We start from the raw sequence: 19,470 nt of genomic DNA on the forward strand, positions 1-19,470 counted from the left end.
AGGAGATGTGCGAGTAAGAAGTCGGGCAGGATTTGAAACAGAGAGAAGAGGTTCTCATCCATACATTGATTTCCGTATTTTTCACTGTAAGTATTTAAAAGTAGATAAATGACAAATAAACGAAGGCTTCCACTAGTTTTAGTTACTGAGCCTCTAAAAGTAAAGTTAGCAGCTTATAAAGCAAGACCACTTTTTCTACTTCTTAGGAGAATCTTTCATGTTACTTCATAACCAAAAATAAGAGGCAGATATTCACTGGTAAATTTTGGTTTTTAAAAATTTAGTTTAAACTTGTTGAATTTAGTCCCAAATCCCTGTGGAAATGGGGATGCTAATGTGTGTTCCAACTTCCTACTTGGCAGTTGCAATCAGTTGAGAAGAATACTTTCCTGCTTTTAGAAAGCAGCAGAAAGGCCTGGTCCAGGATGATATTTGAATTACAGTAGATGTAATCACTCTTGACCTAATCATAATCAGCTAACATTACATATATTCAAACACATAGCTAGAACTTAAATTTTTTTGACCAAATCTTAAATGAAGATTAAAGTGTAATAAGAAAACAGCAGACTAAATTTTCTTGATTATGTCTTTTATGAAACGTTTTTTTCTCAGAAGTGTTATAGGAGGAATATTTTTGGATAATTTCACTTTTTTTTGTCCCTACATCTGTATTGTTGTAACTAAATATGTCAGTGGTTGTTGTAATATAGAAGCTTTAATAATCTCCATACCAGTATGCAGCAAAAGTGCAGGGGATTTAAACTGTAATTAAATTATACCAATAATATTAATGTACGTAGTGTTGTAAGGTATCTATGCCAACATTGTATCAGGACAGTTCCAAGTATTCTGAGTACAATGGAGAGATTCAGAAAAACCATTTCATGGTAACAAGTGTGGTTGTTGTAATTACCGTGTTCATAAAAATGAGTGGCAGAAGCTGTGCTAATATTCTGATATTAACTGGTTACTCTTTTTAAAAGTAGATCACTACTTAAATTTAAAACTCTTAAAAATCTTTGTTTCATTCAAAAGTTAGTGTCATAAAATAGGTGAGAAAACAAAGTTTGAAGAGTATACTATGTTGAATTTTTTTCAATAGAGAATAACAATTCTATCTCAAGTCCTGACAATTCTGTTGAGTATAACAAAAGTTCTCTGTAGAAACAGCATGTGAGTTATGAGTTACATAACTGTCTTTTTGTGTGTACATATATATATATGTGTGGCATTTCATGCTGATGGGGGAAACTACTAGCAGAAGTATTAAAAGAACTACCTGTTAAAAGGCAGTCATGTATGTATATTATTGCTGCTGTCAAATTAACTGTATTTTCTATGGCCCTCCTCATGCTCTTTCATTCCATCTTGATGATTGTTTGTCCGGCAGATCATGACTAATCAGGAAAAGGGTTTTTCACACCCCTTTTTCTTGTCCCTACTTGTTCAGGCACAGGCACCAACTTTTAGCAACATCAACTGTGGTGTCTGATGACAGCAAAGAATGTTGCCAGGAGGCCCCCAAAATTCTTTGGCTTTAGCTTCCTCCTCGAGTCAGCTGCTATGGCGGCAGTTCTTGGAGTTGCCATATCAGAGTCAGATTTTTTTGTACTTCAGGGTTGTGACTTGTTGTAATGTTGAGCTTTGACTTAAAACTCCTGCAACTTTGTGGAGTTTACTTCAAAGCCTGTAAAGGAATTCAACCCCATCTCTCACCATATCACTACATTATCTATTCATTTACAGATTTTATTTTTTGTAATCAGTAAAATATTTTCTTTTTATCTGCAATGCTAACTGAGTCCTGATCAGTGTTTCCTTAATTGTTTTATAAGCAAAAGGGTTTTAGTATCATACCGTCAGGCTGTGGGTAGAGAGAAGTTGTGGGAATCAGATTTGACCTCATTTTTAGCATATTCTCCCCACCCTCCTCCAGTGACTCCAGAGGATTTTGCCACATAGAGCTTCACAGCTGAAAAAAACGTTCAGCCATATGAGCAACAGCATGGGAGAGGAGCCAGCTGGCTCTTCTTTGCTAGGGGCGAAACCTGGCCTGAAAAGGGTCTTCTCTGCAGCTGAAGCAACTAAACCATCTGAATGTTGACTTCTCCCCTACCCCCCAGCTGCACATTGAACATCAGTAATGCATGGATATGCTTCCTTCATAGTGTTTATAAAGTTTCACTGTAACTTTTTTCCTACTATCCACTAACTTTACTCTTTGGTTCTAAATGTTTTGCAATGATCATTGCTTAGTTGTTTTGCAGATGGTGTATACTGGCTGTCATTTACAGTGATTGAGCGTTATTGCCATTTTGTATTTTGCTTAGCTAACTTCTGTTGTTTCGCATTATTTTCTTTTTCTTCTAATGATGTTTTGTGAAGAAGTTGAACATCTTCAGGAATTCCAGCTGATAATCTGCTGACCAGTTGTCTTTTTCCAATATTTTTCTATTAGGTTCTTAACCCAATATGTTATTGGTAGATTTGAAGAGTACTGAATTTTAAATGCATTACTCTATTTTTAGGAAGATACTGTGGTGATGTTCTGTGGGTTTCTTTGTTTTGTTTTTTAATAGTCACTTCTGACTTGTAACATCATTTTTACTTGCAACTTCAACTACTGTTACCAAAGTAAAGTTTGCTAGCATTCAGTTCTTAGGACCACTTCTATTTCTTCTTAAGGATTATAACCTCAGTGTCTGCATCTTCATCCCAGAGATCTGCAGTTGATACGTGAATATTCAAGTTGCTAAATTGGCTAGAGGTATTCTCAGTAGTAACTTCTTTCTAGGAATTTCACTCTAAAATTTATTGGAAAAAATGTCTTTGTTGCTAGAGATGGTGTTGGAGTCATATCAGAGGATTACTATATGCAGGATTGACTGATGATCAAACTAAGTTTGGGTGGTGGTTTTTCTCCTATATTATCTGTTATTCCAGAAGTGACATTTTTATAGCTAATTGCAGGAACTAGCCAGGAGAGATAGCTCAATTAACAGATTTTTGTTTCAACAAGGCTGCTTCCCAATGAATGGGGAAAGTCAGGATTATATTCTTCGTGTTGGTTGGTAACTGGTGAACATGGGGACATCAGCTGATAATTGTTCTGTTACTGTGGGCTGTTGATTTATGTCCGTGTGGGACCACGGGCAAAACTCAGGTTAGCACTTAAAAGCTGCCATTTCTGGAGAGGAGGGAACAGCCACATAACTTTCTTCCTCAGAAGTAAATTTTTACCTTAAATATAATGGTCTGGTTTTGTTCAGTGGATGTAGATATTTCACAGTTGCACAGTAAATTGCATATACTTCAATATTTTACTGAGTTGAACATGGAGCACTGGATCTTTTTACTCCTCAGGTAACAAGGAGGAAGTTTGGCAAGTTCATTGTCTGGCAACCCAGCATGGGCTGTTCAGTTTTCAGGGAAGTTATGGAAAAAGTGATGGCAGTGGTTATAACTATTCTTGCTCTCTGCTGGTTCACGAATAGACACAGTTAATGTGATTATTTTTGATTTTTTTTTTACATTACTCAAGACACCATAGACAGTAATTCAATCTGCGGTGTTGACAGGATATATTGATAAAAGCTAATGCAAAGCAAAATCTTTGGATGAAGAATTGGTATATGACAGTATAAAAATATTCCCTTTTTCTGAAACAGCAAACCAACAATAAAATTTTAGGTTTTGTTTAATTGCTATTGAGACATTGTCAATGATGTCTGTTTTCTATATGCATGTGTCTGTGTGTATACGTATGTACACACACAAATGCTTAAACTTTGATTATGTTTGTGAGGGTGTTCTAGCATGCACAAACAAAAGAATGTATCATGTGCTTCAATCACTTACTGTTTCACCTGAAAAAGAACAGTCAGTAAATGTCCTCGGTGGTGTGTACAGTATGTTATAGTGAGGAAGTGAGGCCAAAATGAATAAAGGGAAGCTAAAGTGAATAATTAAGATAACAACAAAAAAGTATTGTGAAGTGTCTTAAGCAGATACAATTTAAATTAATGCTTTCAAACTTCCTTTTCAGGAAAGGGTGGTTGGATATAGTCTGGAAGAACCAGATAAAAAGCAAACACTTCAGTTTTGTGGAGAGGAAACATTTTTTCTTCTTGTTTTTCCTGTTATATCTGCACCAGGATAGATAAGATCTTGTCAAAAGACTTAGAATTCTCTCTTGCCGTGCTAGTCTGAGCACGCTTCTATGGGGAGGTGGTGATGTTGCCAACATGTGTGACTCTATTTTGTGTTTTCTAAATAACCAAATATGTCACATCTGTGAATAAAAATACCTTAGAAAGAAGAAAGTGTTTTCTGAGTTAATCGGTATGTTTCTGTAAACATTTAGGAATTGACTCAGTTTTGGGTCAAATTGATGGTTGCGTACAGTACAGTGCTTCACATAGAGAGAATGATGTGATGGGAACTTAAGGCTTCTTTATGACTTTGATGGTTTTTCTAGTTAGTTGTGTATGGAGTCTTTTTAGTGGGGAAAGGAAAGAAAGTAGTTTAGATTACTTTTTTAGGTGATGGATGAATCTAATTTTCTTTCTTAAGAGTGCAAACACATTAAGAAATTCCAGAGTTTACCTTTGGTATACAGCTTGCAGAGTGTTTACATGAAAACTGCAGTTCATGGAACATTTTAAATGCTACTTTGAGATCTGGCAAAGATGTCAGCATCTACCATTTGCAGTGTTGTTTTGAACTTTCCAGTTTTTCACTTACTAATAGTTGGAAAAGGTTTACTTTGGACAGGGAATTTAGACTTTTCTTGGGTGAGAAGCCAGATGTCAAAGAAGAGAGAAGTGTTCAAATCGAAATGGAGTGCCTTAAGCAATTTGGGAAATCTTTGTGTAACAGCACCTGGTCTGCTTTGACAATACCATCTAGAGGTTGAGATAAAATGAGCGTAGTCCAATGAAGTTGAATGCCCTTTTTTGTTTCAAGAGAATAGGGAAATTACCTAGCTGAATCTGGTTAAGAGTAATTGTCTGTCTTGTTCAACAGTTTACTGTGAAGAAGGGTGAGTTTCACAATGAATAAAGTGATGGCGGAAGATTTCTGTGTGGTCGTGGTTTCAATGAAGTATTTGTTTCCCCATGAAAATACCAGCACTGAGAAGTGAAAAGCTTGTACTCAAGAGATTTCTCTAAAAGCTGCCTTTATGTGAAGGATGCATTCTGAAATTGTTATTCACAATCCAGATTATTCAAATGAATTAAAAAATTTTGCCTTCGGTTTAGTGTGGAGAATGCTGTCACACAAGGGGAGGTCACAGAAAATGTCCTAAAACCAGCTTTGGTCAAAAGAAAACAGTGAAGATAAATTTGAAGTGAAAAGTGAGCTTGAAGTGATCTTGATTAGGGAAGGTTTCAGGCTAAAAGCTTCCAGTTAAGAATACAGGACAGTTTGTTGGGGTTTGTGTGTGTGTTTTTTATTTTTTTTTTTTTTTTTTTTTTTTTTAAATTCCTTTGCTGTCCTGGATGGTTGTTTTACCTACAATTTCTTATTTTCAAGTTCCTGTAAAACAGCATGTGAGCTCTGGAGTCTTGTATTGGTACAGCTCAGTGTTCTATTGGTGAGGTAAGTTTGGCCTTAGAAATAGACACAGCCACATTCTAGTTCTGTTTCTTTAGAACCTCTCCATTTTGTTCCTTTTCCAAGTAGTTTATTTTGAAAGGCTGCTTTTTAGTTTCTTTTCATAATGCTGGATAATTTGGCATAAAGTATGTGAGAATTCTTCTGTTTTCATTTCTGTTCTCAGTTTGACCTTTCTATTGACAGTCATACATACTCTTAGAGGATATTGGATTTTTGTCAACCACGATATGTTAATTTTGAATTGTTCTTCCATTTCTGGGGGTAAAAAATAGCCAAAAAAAGGATTACTTGGTTGTTCCATCATTCTATTGCTGTATAACTGAAGAATTCTAGAACAACAAAGAACAGTGTTTTCTTGGAAAATATCTGATCATGGTGTGGAATACATTATCCTTCTTTTGGGAAAAAGAGTTGAACCATTAAGTGTCATGAACTTATTTGTTCTTCAAAAGCATCAGAATCTTGATTAACACAGCATAAACCAGTTTTGAAAGGGATATATGTGTGTTCCTCTAAATATTCAGTAAAGTTTGTTAGTTCACGCTATACTGTTGTGAGCTACAGATTTGCCTTCCCCAGTGGGTGGATTCAGGTCAAAAAAAGTACACAGCTGCAGGATTGCTGGGGTTATGATTCAGTAAATTGGTAAAGAAAGAATATGCCTTGCATATACTGTTTTCTAGTCCATTGCAAAATGTTATGCAGTCTGGCACAGGAATGATGTTGTCCGATTTCCCTCATTTTTCTCTTCTTGGGGTGTTTACAGAGATTTAAGGGGAGACAAAATTCAGAAGAATTACATGGGTAGAATCCTTTAGATACCTTTTCAAAGTGTTTTCTTTTTACACGTTTGCTGCTGTGCTATTTAATGGGTTATAGTGCTACTGGCATTTAATTCACACTGAAATAGTCTAATCCCTGCACTTCAAGTGATTTCTCTCAAATTAGCTCTGCTTTGAGCAGAGGATTGGACCAAAGGACTATCAGCAGTATCTTCTGTCCCTTCCAACTGAATTAGTCTACTATTCTGTCTCTCTATACCTTACTAAGGCAGTATTTCATTCTCTAGGATCCTTCAGGAAAGGAGTTATTAATATCTTTGGTGGTGGTGATGCTCGACGATTGCCTTCCATTGGGGAGGATCTGTTGAAAACTACTGGAGTTTTTACCGAAGTAGTGATACCACTAGAGTTTCTTAAAACTTGACACATTTTTCTGATTCCAGTCAGAAGACTCTTGCAAGGCCATATTTGTTTAACAAATCCTTAACCCACCGTGTATTTTCCAGTGATCATTATTATGTGGATTAAAAAAAAGTATGAATGTGTATATAAATACATATATATGAAGCATCAAAACCAAACCAGACTGGCTTAATTTAATTCTTTGAAGCAAAAGAGGGGGTATAGTGCCTTACAATGATGCTGTCAGGGCTCCAGAGTGGTTCTAAGGATGTCAGGAAGGCTAATAATGTAGTTTAGACACCAGTAGTCTTCATATATAACTTGAAAATCCTTGCTGAAATTATATCTTTGACATGAAATCACAGTTTTAGATATGACTTTGGTACTGAATGTCTTAAAAGTACTTTAGAATGCAAATCATGATTGAAAAACTTAAAGAAGAGCTAAATAACAGGACTTAAATAGAATGCATTTCTTAGTGGTTTGATGGGCATAGATGTGAAATTAGAATGTGCATAGGTCCCTCTAGTGGTGTGAAATGCTACGTGATTCTTTCAAATTATTCGTAAGTAGAAATGATTTGTGTCTTACAAGACCTTAGATACATGGTTATAATTGGCATGTGAAATTGAATATTTCTTTCAAATACATGTATTTACAGTTAGTGGAAACTTTCAAATACTATGTTACATTTGAATAGTGTATGCTATGTAAAAATGTTAAACAAATGTGTAGTTGCCTTTAATATGGAAAAATTGTAAGAGATTACTTCTGTGAAATGATTTCCTTTAGTTTTTTAGGCAAACTTCCTCTGAGCATATGCACCTTAAACTTCAGGTTTCCTGTTCACACATAAGAAAGATCCTTCCTCGCAAATATTTTTTAATTCCTTTTTCTGTTAGTGATACCTGAGATCCTCAGTTAAGCTCTTTCTATTGGTAATAGTAAAATTCAGTTATTTTTATCATGCATAACTTCCTATTTACGTATTGCCTATAGCAGAGAAGAAGTGGAAAGTACAGTTTTTATGCTGGATATGCCTTGTTTTGACCAGGACCCCATGAGAGGCTGTGAGTCCTTATCCTTTTCATTAGAAGAGAGTTAAAGCATTTGGCTAAAAATTATGGTTTCTATTAAAAAAATTTAAACCATAATTAAATTGTCATTCTTTCCTTCATTGTCTGTCCTTACTCTAAAAGATGCAAAAAATTCTGAAAGTATATCAGTATATTATTTTTTAAGTGATTTTGACTTGTCTTTACTAATTTCTTTTTTATTTCAACATGAGAAAACTAAGTATTTAATATCCCTGGTAAATATGATAAATTTATTTTGTCTAGTTTTTCATGCAGTATAACACACTTGAGAGATTGGGAATGGGAAGAGAGATTAAAATAAGTGTCTTGGAATACAGATTAAATCTGTTTCATTAAGACAATTTACATTTTTTTTCTTGCTGTATATGCATAATGCTATCAAAATAACTGATGTTAGTAAACAGAATTATTTTTATTTTAGAGAAAGTTGTTTTTTTTAAAAAAAATACATTAATGTCTCACTAAGATGCTTAGAAACAAGAATATGATAATTTTAATTAAAAAAACTTGGAATTAAAAAATATTTTGGGTGATATTCTAACTTTAAGTATGAAGAAATAAGAAAGGTAGAAGGATGTCATGGGAAGCCACTGTTGTCTGGGCACAAAGGTCTGTGGTTTGTCTGCTGGTTCCTTGCATCGAAGGCACTTCTGGATGCTGTACCTGCTTCACACGCCTGACTTCCCGACTCTGCTTTTGTTCTGTTCCAGTTCTCAAGATTGTAAATGTTTTACATTTATTTATTTTCTCATGCTAATTTGTCCTTAAGCTGTCTTTATATCTTAAGAGCAGATGGTCACTGTTAGACATTAGAAAAGCATTTAGCACACTGAAAGCTCCAAATGAACTGATGGACGTTCGCGCAGGGAGGAGGAATGGGTTTGCAGCATGGCTTTTCTTGAGCAAATGTAGTGCACTCTGCACTCCTCACCTTCTCTTCATTATAAATACATCTCGAACCTTGCTTTTGGATGGTCTCTGAAATTAGCATCTCGTTTCATGACTCATGATAGAAGACAGTTGGCTGACGTCTCATTAATCACGCATGTAGCGGGAATGACTGTTCTGCTTGTGCCAGGAGGGAAATACCAAGTTTCCATTGCACAACTGTGTCATTCAGTTTACCGATCCTTCCCATGAATGTGTCTTTGCTGGTCTGCCAGAGCTGCAAAGTGACTGATTGTTGTATCCATCATAATTTATCTGTGAGGAAAAGGAAATTGCAAGCACGGGTGCTATCAGTGTTCCTGCAGCTTTAAGAACCTGTATTTCCCTCCCCCCCTACTTCCTTGAAAGCTAGCTATTTTCTTTTTCAGCCTCCCTTTTAAATTAATTACCTGTCAAACCTCCACATCTGACTCACCTATTCTGAATCGTCCCATAGCAAATGTTTAGCTGTTAGGTTGGTGTAATCCGCTGAATTAGGTGTTGTGGAACTGCAGAGGGCTGGGAGGGCTCAACAATATTTTTTTCTTATTTAGAAGTTATTTTAACTAGTGCAGATCTAAATGGTAGGCTGCTTGGTCAAGCTGCTATTGCCTAACTTGGGCTATACATGTGGAATAAATAGTTGAGAGGGAATCGCAACCCCCTGCCCCTGGGCTGGAACAACCCCAGGCACCAGCACAGGCTGGGGACTGACCAACTGGAAAGCTACTTGACAGAGGAAGGTCCTGGGGGTCCTGGTGGACACCAGGTTGGACATGAGCCATCAGTGTGCCCTTGCAGCAAAGAAGGTGAGTGGTACCCGGGCTCTACATTAGGAGAGTTGCCAGCAGGTAAAGGGAGGTGATCCTGCTCCTCTGCTCAGCAGTGGTGGTACCACACCTGCGTCCAGGTCTGGGCTCCCCAGTACACGAGAGATATGGATATGCTGGAGAGTCCAGCTAAAGGATCAGGAATGTATTTAAGGGGCTGATGAGGAGAGACTGAGAGAGTTGGGACTGTTCAGCCTGGAGCAGAGAAGACTCAGGGGGACCTTATCAATGTATGTCAATACCTGTATACAAATACCTGAAAGGAGGGTGCAAAGAGGATGGAGCCAGGGTCTTTTCAGTGGTGCCCAGTGCCAAGACAAGAGGCAATGGGCACAAACTGAAATATGGGAGGTTCCCTCTGCACATCAGGAGACACCTTTTCACTGTGAGGGTGACCTGGCACAGGTTGTGGGTTTGACCAGAGGCCCTCCAGAGGTCCCCTCCCACCTCAACCATTCTGTGATTCTGTAGTAACAGTATTGCTGCCAGGAAGGCTGGAATAAATCATAGAATAGTTTGGGTCAGAAGGGCCCTTCAAAGATCATCTAGACCAAACACCCTGCAATAAGCAGGGACTTCTTCAACTAGATCAGGTTGCTCAGAGCCCTGTCCAGCCTGGCCTTAAATGTCTCCAGGGATGGGGCATCTACCACCTCTCCGGGCAACCTGGGCCAGTATTTTGCTACCCTCGATGAAGCTGGCTTGTTGTTGTTTGTTTGAATTATATCAACTGGAACAGTGCTTTCTTTTTCTTCACCCCTTTTTTAAAGTAAAGGGGAGAAAATTAGGATTGTGTAAGAGGTAGTGGTTTATGAACTGTACAAACTGATGGTAGTTTAAAAATATTTTTGAGATGGATGTGTTGATAACATATTGCAAAGTAAAGGATAATGACTGTTCAGCTTCACAGAAGACTGAGTTTTTCAATTGCCCCTGTACCCACATGATGGTCAGAAATATACTGAAGCAAAAACATGTGCAACCCCTCACAAATAGCTTATGAACACAAATACAGGTCAGGTGCAGATCTATGCTGCCAAATCCTCACATTTCTGTGTTCTGTTGTGCGCTGGGTTTTTTACTTGTATTACCTACATCATACTGTTTTGCTGAAGATTAATGGATGGCATCTGTGACAGCAAGACTTATTTGTAGCATGACAACAAAAGTAGGCTTTTGTTAACTATAGATCTGTAAAAGACTACTTAAGATCAAGAAAACGATGTGTACTGCCAGAAGAGTGCTGATTTCTCCTACTCAAAAAATTTAGATTTACTGAGATTTAGTGAAGTTCCTGGATTTTGTACGGGACTTTATGGACATTTTAGGTCATTTTATGAACTAAATATGCCCACTTCATATTATTTTATTTAAAAACTAATGACTTCTGAAATATGGATTTTAAGGGGCTGGATCAAGATTGAGAGGGGAAAAACTACTTAACTGAAACCTACACACTGTTAACAGGAGCAGCTCTATTGCTCCCTGCTTCTCTGTTCTGCAGGCTGGTAGTGCTCGCTGTAACCTCATGTTAACAAATGTGGTTAGAAGTATTGGTAGTGTAATGCAGCATAACAGAGTCTATTCATTTGCCTGCTGTATGGATGAATGTTGCTTTATAAGCAACCTTTATCATATGTAGTACCCCTGCCTACATAGCTGGGATAAGTATGTACCAGTGTCTTCAGAGGAAGCATCCTTGGCCTTAATCGTGCTGACTTGAAGTAAGATATTTCATGTGAAGGTGTCTGCATTAGCCCTTGGAGACTGATGGGAACTTGAGAATCTTGATGGAGTATTTCAGGCATGGCTGAAAGAGTATTTCAGTTTTGTCAATTTATTCTCTGTTACTGAAGACCGTTGCTGTGAAATGCTGCTGCATTTTATTACATACTGTACTGTAAACATCAGTTCTGTTCAGAGGCATTTTATTAGTGTAGATTGGAAATTAATATATTAATGAGTTAATGTAGAACAAAAAGTATGTGAAAGCCTCTGCAGGGAGAAAATTGATATGGATAAAGTTTTATGTAGAATTAAACTCCTTTCGCTACAAATCACTGAGGTTTTTAATTGAGATTGTTAAGGCCAGACTTTCCCCTGTACAATATTATAGACTGACTTTAACAACAAAAATGGTAACTGCTTATTTCACCTATTTCTAATATGCCCTTTTCTTGGAAGGGCAAGAGGCTCTGTACTACAAGTTGTGCTCATGTTGATTTTGATGATCTGCATTTTTGGAAATGAACATGTTTGCATTCAATTCTTTAATACCCATTTTTCTTTTTTCCTTTTAACATAAGTCATTTCAGGCAGAATGAGGAAATATCAAGATCATTGACTGGCTATTGGTTCTGTACAACTGCTGTTGCGGGTGCTGCTGAAAAGAAAGTAAACGCCAAGTTTGACCTTAAGTATTTCAGAAGAAAAATATCTGGCCCATTGCAAAGAAACTGTAGATATACGTGGTTTGATCTGCAGGTTCCTAAAACACTTCAAACATATCAAGTGGAATTGAACACAAGCTAGCAACAGTCATTTGAATAGCTAAACCCCTCAACCTAATAAGAGAAAAATATTTGGATTAGTGTTTGAAAACAGGCAAAAACCATCTTCTCTAGTCATTTCACTGTACTAGGAAAGGGAATTACATATGCTATGAAAGTAAATGTGGTGCTTGTTTGGCAGAGGAGAGGTGCTGAGCATAATTATCTGCAACGCTACCAAAATTGCTTGAGTGCGTCTAAAACTCTACTGGCAAACTTAGGAGAATTTCTGAGCTTTAAAATCTCTGTAAAAGTTATTTGTTCTATGCTCAAGACCTCCTTGTAAGTCTTGTGTCAACACACGATAACTGATAATATTGTACTGGTGTATATATTTTATGTGATTTGCTAAGGACACAGATTGAATGTGTATACATGAGAGCAGTTTTCATGTGTTTTTACACAATTTCCATAATACTTTCGTCCTTTCAATAGATTTCCTTAAAAAGATATGTTTTAGCTGTGATTTAAATATTTCTTTTTCTTTACAGGGTGCGTACATAGAGAAAACCTTCTTTTCTAAGTCATGTCTCTGTACTTCCTATTAATAAAAACCTCGGTGGCTGAAACACTTGATACAGCTCCTTTGTTGTACCAGATTGCCCTGAATGGTCTTTTTTGTTGTAAAGGTTTATTAGAGAGAGTATTTATTTTCTTGTTTTTTGTAGCAAATTCTGAGATCGAGGTGTCTGTTTCTGCAAGAAATGTGAGAAGGTTGCTTAGTTTTCAGCGATACCTGAGATCTTCCCGTTTTTTCCGAGGTATCACTGCTCCAAATTCTTCGAACATTTTAGATGATGATTATAATGGACAAGCTAAGGTTAGTTGCTTGGTTTTTGTTTTATTTTTAAAAGCATGTGTTTAAAAATGTTCACTAGTATATAAGTGTATCTCATGTTAAGAAAGAGTGCAGCCGAATGCAGATTTTAAGCATGTATTTTTGTAGGTATATGTGTATGTGTGTATCTTAATAAAGTTTAGCCAAAATTACCTGATTTCTAACAAACTCCTTCACCTCCCACAAGTTTACTGGGATGATTTTTAGAGCTTATAAGGCTGGCAGTTTTTGTAATAACTCTAGTGAATGGAAGATACACTGTAATAACTGAAGAAAAATGTAACTGTATTTAAGGAATGTAATGGAGCAATGTGGACAACTGTGCCCCCTCCCCACACCCCTTGCCCCTTTTTTCCTTTTCGGTCTTAACCTCATTGCTGAACATCTGGAGGAGTGAGTGACTACTACTGAACACTCAATAAAATGCATAAATGGGTTTATCAGAAGATCATTATGCCAAACTGGCTTTGTTTTTGGTAGCTCTCATCTCTGCCTGCGCGGCAGTAAAGCTGCTGAGATGATGTGCAGCACTTAAAGAACAGATAGTTGGATGAAGGGCTGGTGAATTGGTACAGAGGAGGGGTAGAGCTGAAGGGGAACAAGCAGGCAAAGCTCACAGGTTATTCAGGATCCCAAAGGCTGTGTCATCCTGGAGATTGTGTGTAAAGCTGCTTGTTAGTGACCTTGACGAGAAAAGGAGCGTGCTGATCATGCAACATATCCATATGGCACGTCATCAGGCCCCAGTGTAGGAATAACTCGATAATCTGGAGGATGGTTTTAAAAAATGTACATTTAGGTAAACAGTGGAAGATCTTGCTAGTGCTGTTTGTTTCTTCTGGTAGCTGAGTTTTAGTGACTGGTGGAGAAAAGCTAGAACGTAGTAAATTGGATCATGAAACAACTCTACCAATCTGATGAGAACAGGGGAAGGCAAGTACCTGTTGTAAAACACGCTGGCCAGGAGTTTCTGTTAGAGGCAGGGGAGGCAAAGACTGTGACTGCTGAACTCTGAGTGCTGTTAGCTGCTTGTGTTCATCCGTATTGCCAGAAGAACAGGTTGTATGGAACAGCTATGAAGAAGTGCCAGTGCAGTGAGGTGGAAAGTCAAAAGCCAACTTCTTAAAAAAATAAAAGCTTGTCTTATGTCGATAGTAAGGCATCTAGGTATTATTTCTCTTCTATAAACAAAAACTGAAAGAGAAAAAAACAGGTGAAGGACTACACAGAGATTAATTTAGTAACTCATTGCAAAAGTGAAAGTGGAAGAAGTCAGAATACAGAGTCATTCTGTCATACTGCTTCTGGTTTTCACCTAATTGTTTTAAATTGTGTCTTATTTCTTTTAAGAAATTGACTGAAGGATGAAGGGAAAATCTCCAACCAATTCTGTCAAGGCACTACTTGTTGTGTAGTGTATGGTGGTTTTTTTTAACATGTTTTTCAGTTATCAGACAAATTAAGTTATTCTTCTGATGCTCTTTTTTGTATGTAGAAATCCTAAGACTTGCACCTGTCTCTGAAATCTTAAATACTCCGCTGGGCTATGGGAAGATGGCATATACTGAGGAAAAAACATGACAGCTTTTGTTTTCTTTCAGTGTATGCTGGAGAAGGTTGGAAATTGGAATTTTGATATCTTTCTTTTTGATAGACTGACAAATGGTGAGTCTACCCCTGCTACTTCATTTGTGTTTTATCCCCTAGCGTAACTATTGCTCTTACATTGCAGTATGTGATTGCTTGTTCACTAAAAAGCACACATTTCATCTGGTGGTAGTTTCTTATTTAAGTCTTAAATCTAAATCCTAGTTTGCCTGCTCACTCTGTTAAAATACAGTTACCGTCAGTACTGGTATAATAATCACTGATTTGTAGAAGAGGCCCTTATACTTAGTAGGTTGCTGTTCTCTTAGTAATTTGATGTAAGTTAATAATTTTGCTAACTTAGGTTTTTTTTTTTTTAATTATTGAATGCTGGTAATTTATATGGTTGTGTCCAAAAGGTCATTTATATTGAACAAGTATTTTTCTGATCAATTTAATGTTAAATAGAATAGTTCTATTACTTTACAATTAAATAAGAAGGCATTTTGGTATGAATCCATTATAATTATGACATACAATAGAGTACTTAGAGAATTAGGAGTTGAGCAGACAGAAGCTGCTGTACACATAGCTTGCACACTATACAAAAAGGAAGAGAATGTTATGATTAGTTTTGTGTACCAATTACAAATAGCAATAGGAACTACAGAAGTAGTAAAAAAATCAAATAAAGTGTTGTTTGAATTATGAACAGACAATTAGAAAAGTCATCTGTAAATGTGCTGGAAAGGAGGGAGGGCTGCTGCAGAGGGTAGCCTGAGGTTTTGTATTACAGTCACAGCAATGGAAGCTGAGTTTTGAATAGAATGGAAGAGGATGATCAGCAAGCCCAGCACCAAGGTGACATTTGTGCCATTGTGGGAAATGAATGAAGGGCAGCTGCTTGCAGGTTTTACATCAGTCAAATGGAACTGGTAGCAGAAGTGCAGTTGGAGTGTTTAAAATTGGCAGAAAGAAAGAAAAAAGAAGATCAAAAAGGAAAATATGGCACCAAAACCTAATTTTCTCTCCTGTTTTGTTGAAGAGATGCTTGGCTTAATATAGTGTAAAAGCAGTATCCTCAGAGTTTTGTTTCATACAGACGATGGGTATAAAAATGAAAACAATGAGGATTTTTACGAATTGAATGTTTATATAGATAATGATAAACATTAGACTATATAACGGAATGAGAAAAGCTATGTGTGCAAGGCAACCTGTTTGTAAACACGGTTTATTTTGGATTAGTTTATCAGATGGGAGTAATCTCAAATCATCCTTTTTATCAGAGGCCTTCTGTAGCTTTTAAATACGCTTTTTTCAAATACATTTTAGATACTACCAGTACAACTTCTGTTGTGGAAGCCTTCCTATACCATCCTTTTTGCATCCTAATTTAGTCATTTTAGGAGGACATTTTGAACAGGGAGTCTTGTTCTTGAAAGTTTGTAAGGTGAGAATGCTGTGTATGAAACTGCTTGATGAGCTGCCTGTAAATGCTCAGTAAATGTTTGAAGAATTGTGAGAAAGTGGTGTGCACATGTGAATATATTAAGCCTAGTAAGAAGCAAGATTTAGCAGAAATTTTTGTTCTTCTGTACCTCAGTTTCTGTCTGTGCTAAGCTCATTAATTCCTGCTAAACAACGATCGTCAGAGTCAATGTGCCAAAGCTGAGTTATCCGGCACTACATATTGTTTGCAGAGTAAATAATGGGCAAGCTATTTCAAGTAAGCATTTGCAGACTATGTCGCTTACAGTGGTAAAATAAGTAAAACTGTAAGTGATTGTAAAATTATAGCTTTGAGCAGGCAAAATATATTGTAAGCTTGTAATAGTATACATTTCCTAGAGAAATTTAAGATGTTTTATTTGAATTCTGGGTGAAATAAGGAGTAGTTTACCAAAATACATCATGAAAATGAGAGCATATGTGCAATGTATGCTAATCAAGAGTGTTGACTAGTGTTTTTTCTTTGCCTGATTACTTTTCTATTTGGTTTTAAGCTGTATGTTGATTTATAAAAGTCATGACATGACATACCACAAAGTTAAATACTGTTTTAACGGGTTTGCACGTTGAAGCCTGTTGATTATTTTTCTTTTCTTTTTAATGGTCAGTAACGTTTTCCTCCTGTCAGTTGACAGTGGACAATTGGCAAATGCATTATCATGATGCAGAAACACTGCTGATTACTGGAGGAGGTAGCTAATGGAATCCTGTCATGCAGTAAGATTTAGATATCATCAATTGGTGTAGAGAAATTTGCTTGTATAATTTTTGTGACCAATTTGTTTGAAATAATATATTTCTTATTAAAGAGTCACTGATTTCATGACTTCCAATGAATTAGTATTTTCATCTTATTTTTAGGAAACAGTCTAGTCAGCTTAACCTTTCATCTGTTTAATCTTCATGGACTAATTGAACACTTCCAGTTAGATACGATGAAACTCCGTAGATTTTTGGGTAAATACAGCTTTTTATTATGATGAATATTGCTGTTTATCCGCATTTTTATTCCTTAAATGAAGTGCTGATTATAGTTTAGCAATAAGGTTTGAAGAGTACCGATGTAGCCCAGATTGTGCAGTGATTTAAATTATATGGATTGAGACAATCTCTCGAAGTTTCTATGAGCATAGAAATGTCCATGTTAAATCCAAGCAAGTATTAACGAGTTTAGTAGTTTTGTAGCAGATGCTGTATTGTATTTATTAAATCTAGATGATCAGGAATATATGTGACATTGTGTGTCATTTTTACTGGGAAAGGCTAGACAGCTCCTTTCTTTGTATTGATTTTCAGTTCATGATATTGTTTCCAAACTGTACCGAACATACCAGTTTGGCTGTGTTTAATGGTGCCACTTTGATGCCATCTCTGGCTTGCTCAGACCCTCCTACAAATAAGCGCTTTCTCCATAGACAGAGCACACAGGTGGGCCTGCAGCGCTGCAATTGTAAAGATGATGTAGAATATTCAAACCAAGTGGTACTTTGACTTGACAGCTGAAGGAGCTGTCTTTCTGCATCCCCAGACCATAGACACAGGTGCTGCTGTGAGACCTCCTTTGGTTCTTCTGTGACAGTACCCTTTATGTAATTTTGTAGAGTGGGATGCTTTTTTGGTGTGTGTGGTTTTGTTTTTTTAACTGAGCAGGAGAAACAACTTTCTGGTCCCTTTTACCAGCCTTTCACAGTTTCAAAGAAAATAATTTTGTGGTAACAAGCTTGTCATGTAACAGGGGAGGAATCACATTTGAAAGGTGCTTTTCCCCTTTCAAATGAGGGAATGTTTTTGTTTTCGTCATTTAGTTCTCTTTCAGCTTGAAAAAAAATGCAGTTCTGGCTGGCAATTCATGTTGCTTTAAAGTGACTCAATTCCTTTCAGTTTCAAAAAGGTAGATCAACCGACCTTGAGGACTGAAATATTGGTATGTGAACAAAATGATCATAGAAATCTGGTTTTAGGTTACTCAAGTTGTAACTGACTGTGTTGTGTCTTTATCTTCTTGCTTATTTCCCGGTTAGTTGAGATATAGCAAAAGACAGTCCTTAAAATGAAAGACCAGTTAGAAATGACTGGATTACTTAAATGCTTCTCAGAAGAAAACAATAAGTCTTGACTACATATGACTATTCAAAGCCATAAGTCACTAAAGTTAGATTAGACTTGGAGGATGGCAAAATTTTATTCTAGCTTTGAAATTCACCACCTTTCCCTTTTCATCAATGCCTTCTACTTAATAGCAGTAAGAAAAATATTTCTTAGCTATGTGCTAACCCATCTGTCCAATCAAGGAACCTTTCTTCCAAATAAAGCTTTTCACTGTGAACCCGATTCATCCTTTTCTTTTGCTACCTCTTATACCCTAGTCTAAAGTAATCTGAAGATCAAATTCCAGAAGACTGGGACAGCTCAACTGGTCTATAATGCCACACAAAATTCACTTTGAGAACTGACTGGAATCTTTTTAAGGAGAGGAATCTGATTTTAGTCTTCAATATGATCTCAATATTTTTGTGCGTGTGTATATATATATATCTCTCTCTCTATATATATTTCTCTATATACATCACGTGTGTGTGTATGTATATGCTTATATACATACACAGTCTTTCTGTGATTTCCAAAGGTTACTTGGAGATCTTTATCCTCCTGCTGTGTGTTTTCAAGTTCTCATTTCAGATCCAAACAAGGGGAGAGAGAACACAAAGTACTGTGATCCTGGAAACATAGGGTCTTTGTGCCATTCTAGTTCTGGCAAACTGTGGTCAAAATATCTTAAGTCTGCTTTATTAAATAAGAAAATAGTAGACTTCAGGTAGCTGGACCAGCCTATGGAGCCACAAAATAATTACGATTAAGCCAAGGGCATCCACATTAATGCGCTGGATGTGAGAAACAGGTGAAAGGGAGTTCCACTGCAGATTAATAGAGCCCTAAGATGCTTATTTTCATGATTTTCCATATGAGGTGTCAGAGGTGCATTGAATACTCCTGAGATTACACAGCAGTGGCAGTAATGCTCTTAACATTACAGTCACAATTACTGGAGAGTACTGGCTCATCAACTGCGTAGGAAAACATGTTTGGGGCATATTTGTTTGAATGGGACTGACACACTGTAGTCAGCCAGGAATATGCTCTTCTGAGGTCTGCTTGCAAGAGCTAATGTGTTGTATCTTGCAAAACTTTAGAGTATGCTTTCAGTGCTGTGCTTCAGAGCTCCATCCTTTTTAACATCATAGTTATTTCCCTCTGTGTACTGAAGCTCATGTGCATGTCCTTTAAAGTATTCTACCTGTAATGTTTAAAGACAGGAAGATGGAA

General features: G+C 36.8%; 1 protein-coding gene across 6 annotated transcripts in view; it reads left to right on the plus strand.

Annotated features, from left to right (window-relative positions):
* PDE7A (phosphodiesterase 7A) overlaps window positions 1-19,470 on the plus strand; it is a 78,877-nt gene that overhangs the window by 49,198 nt on the left and 10,209 nt on the right. For 3 of the 6 annotated variants that reach the window (XM_065829824.2, XM_071804073.1, XM_065829825.2), the window contains exons 3-6: window positions 3-86; window positions 12,878-13,029; window positions 14,649-14,712; window positions 17,008-17,103. In XM_065829824.2, the coding sequence (XP_065685896.1) occupies window positions 3-86; window positions 12,878-13,029; window positions 14,649-14,712; window positions 17,008-17,103 (396 nt within the window). The remainder of the gene's footprint in view (window positions 1-2; window positions 87-12,877; window positions 13,030-14,648; window positions 14,713-17,007; window positions 17,104-19,470) is intronic. The other 3 variants (XM_065829826.2, XM_065829828.2, XM_065829827.2) reach the window with 2 other exon arrangements.

This window comes from Patagioenas fasciata, chromosome 2, assembly GCF_037038585.1.
Source record: "Patagioenas fasciata isolate bPatFas1 chromosome 2, bPatFas1.hap1, whole genome shotgun sequence".
NCBI classification, from domain to species: Eukaryota; Metazoa; Chordata; class Aves; order Columbiformes; family Columbidae; genus Patagioenas; species Patagioenas fasciata.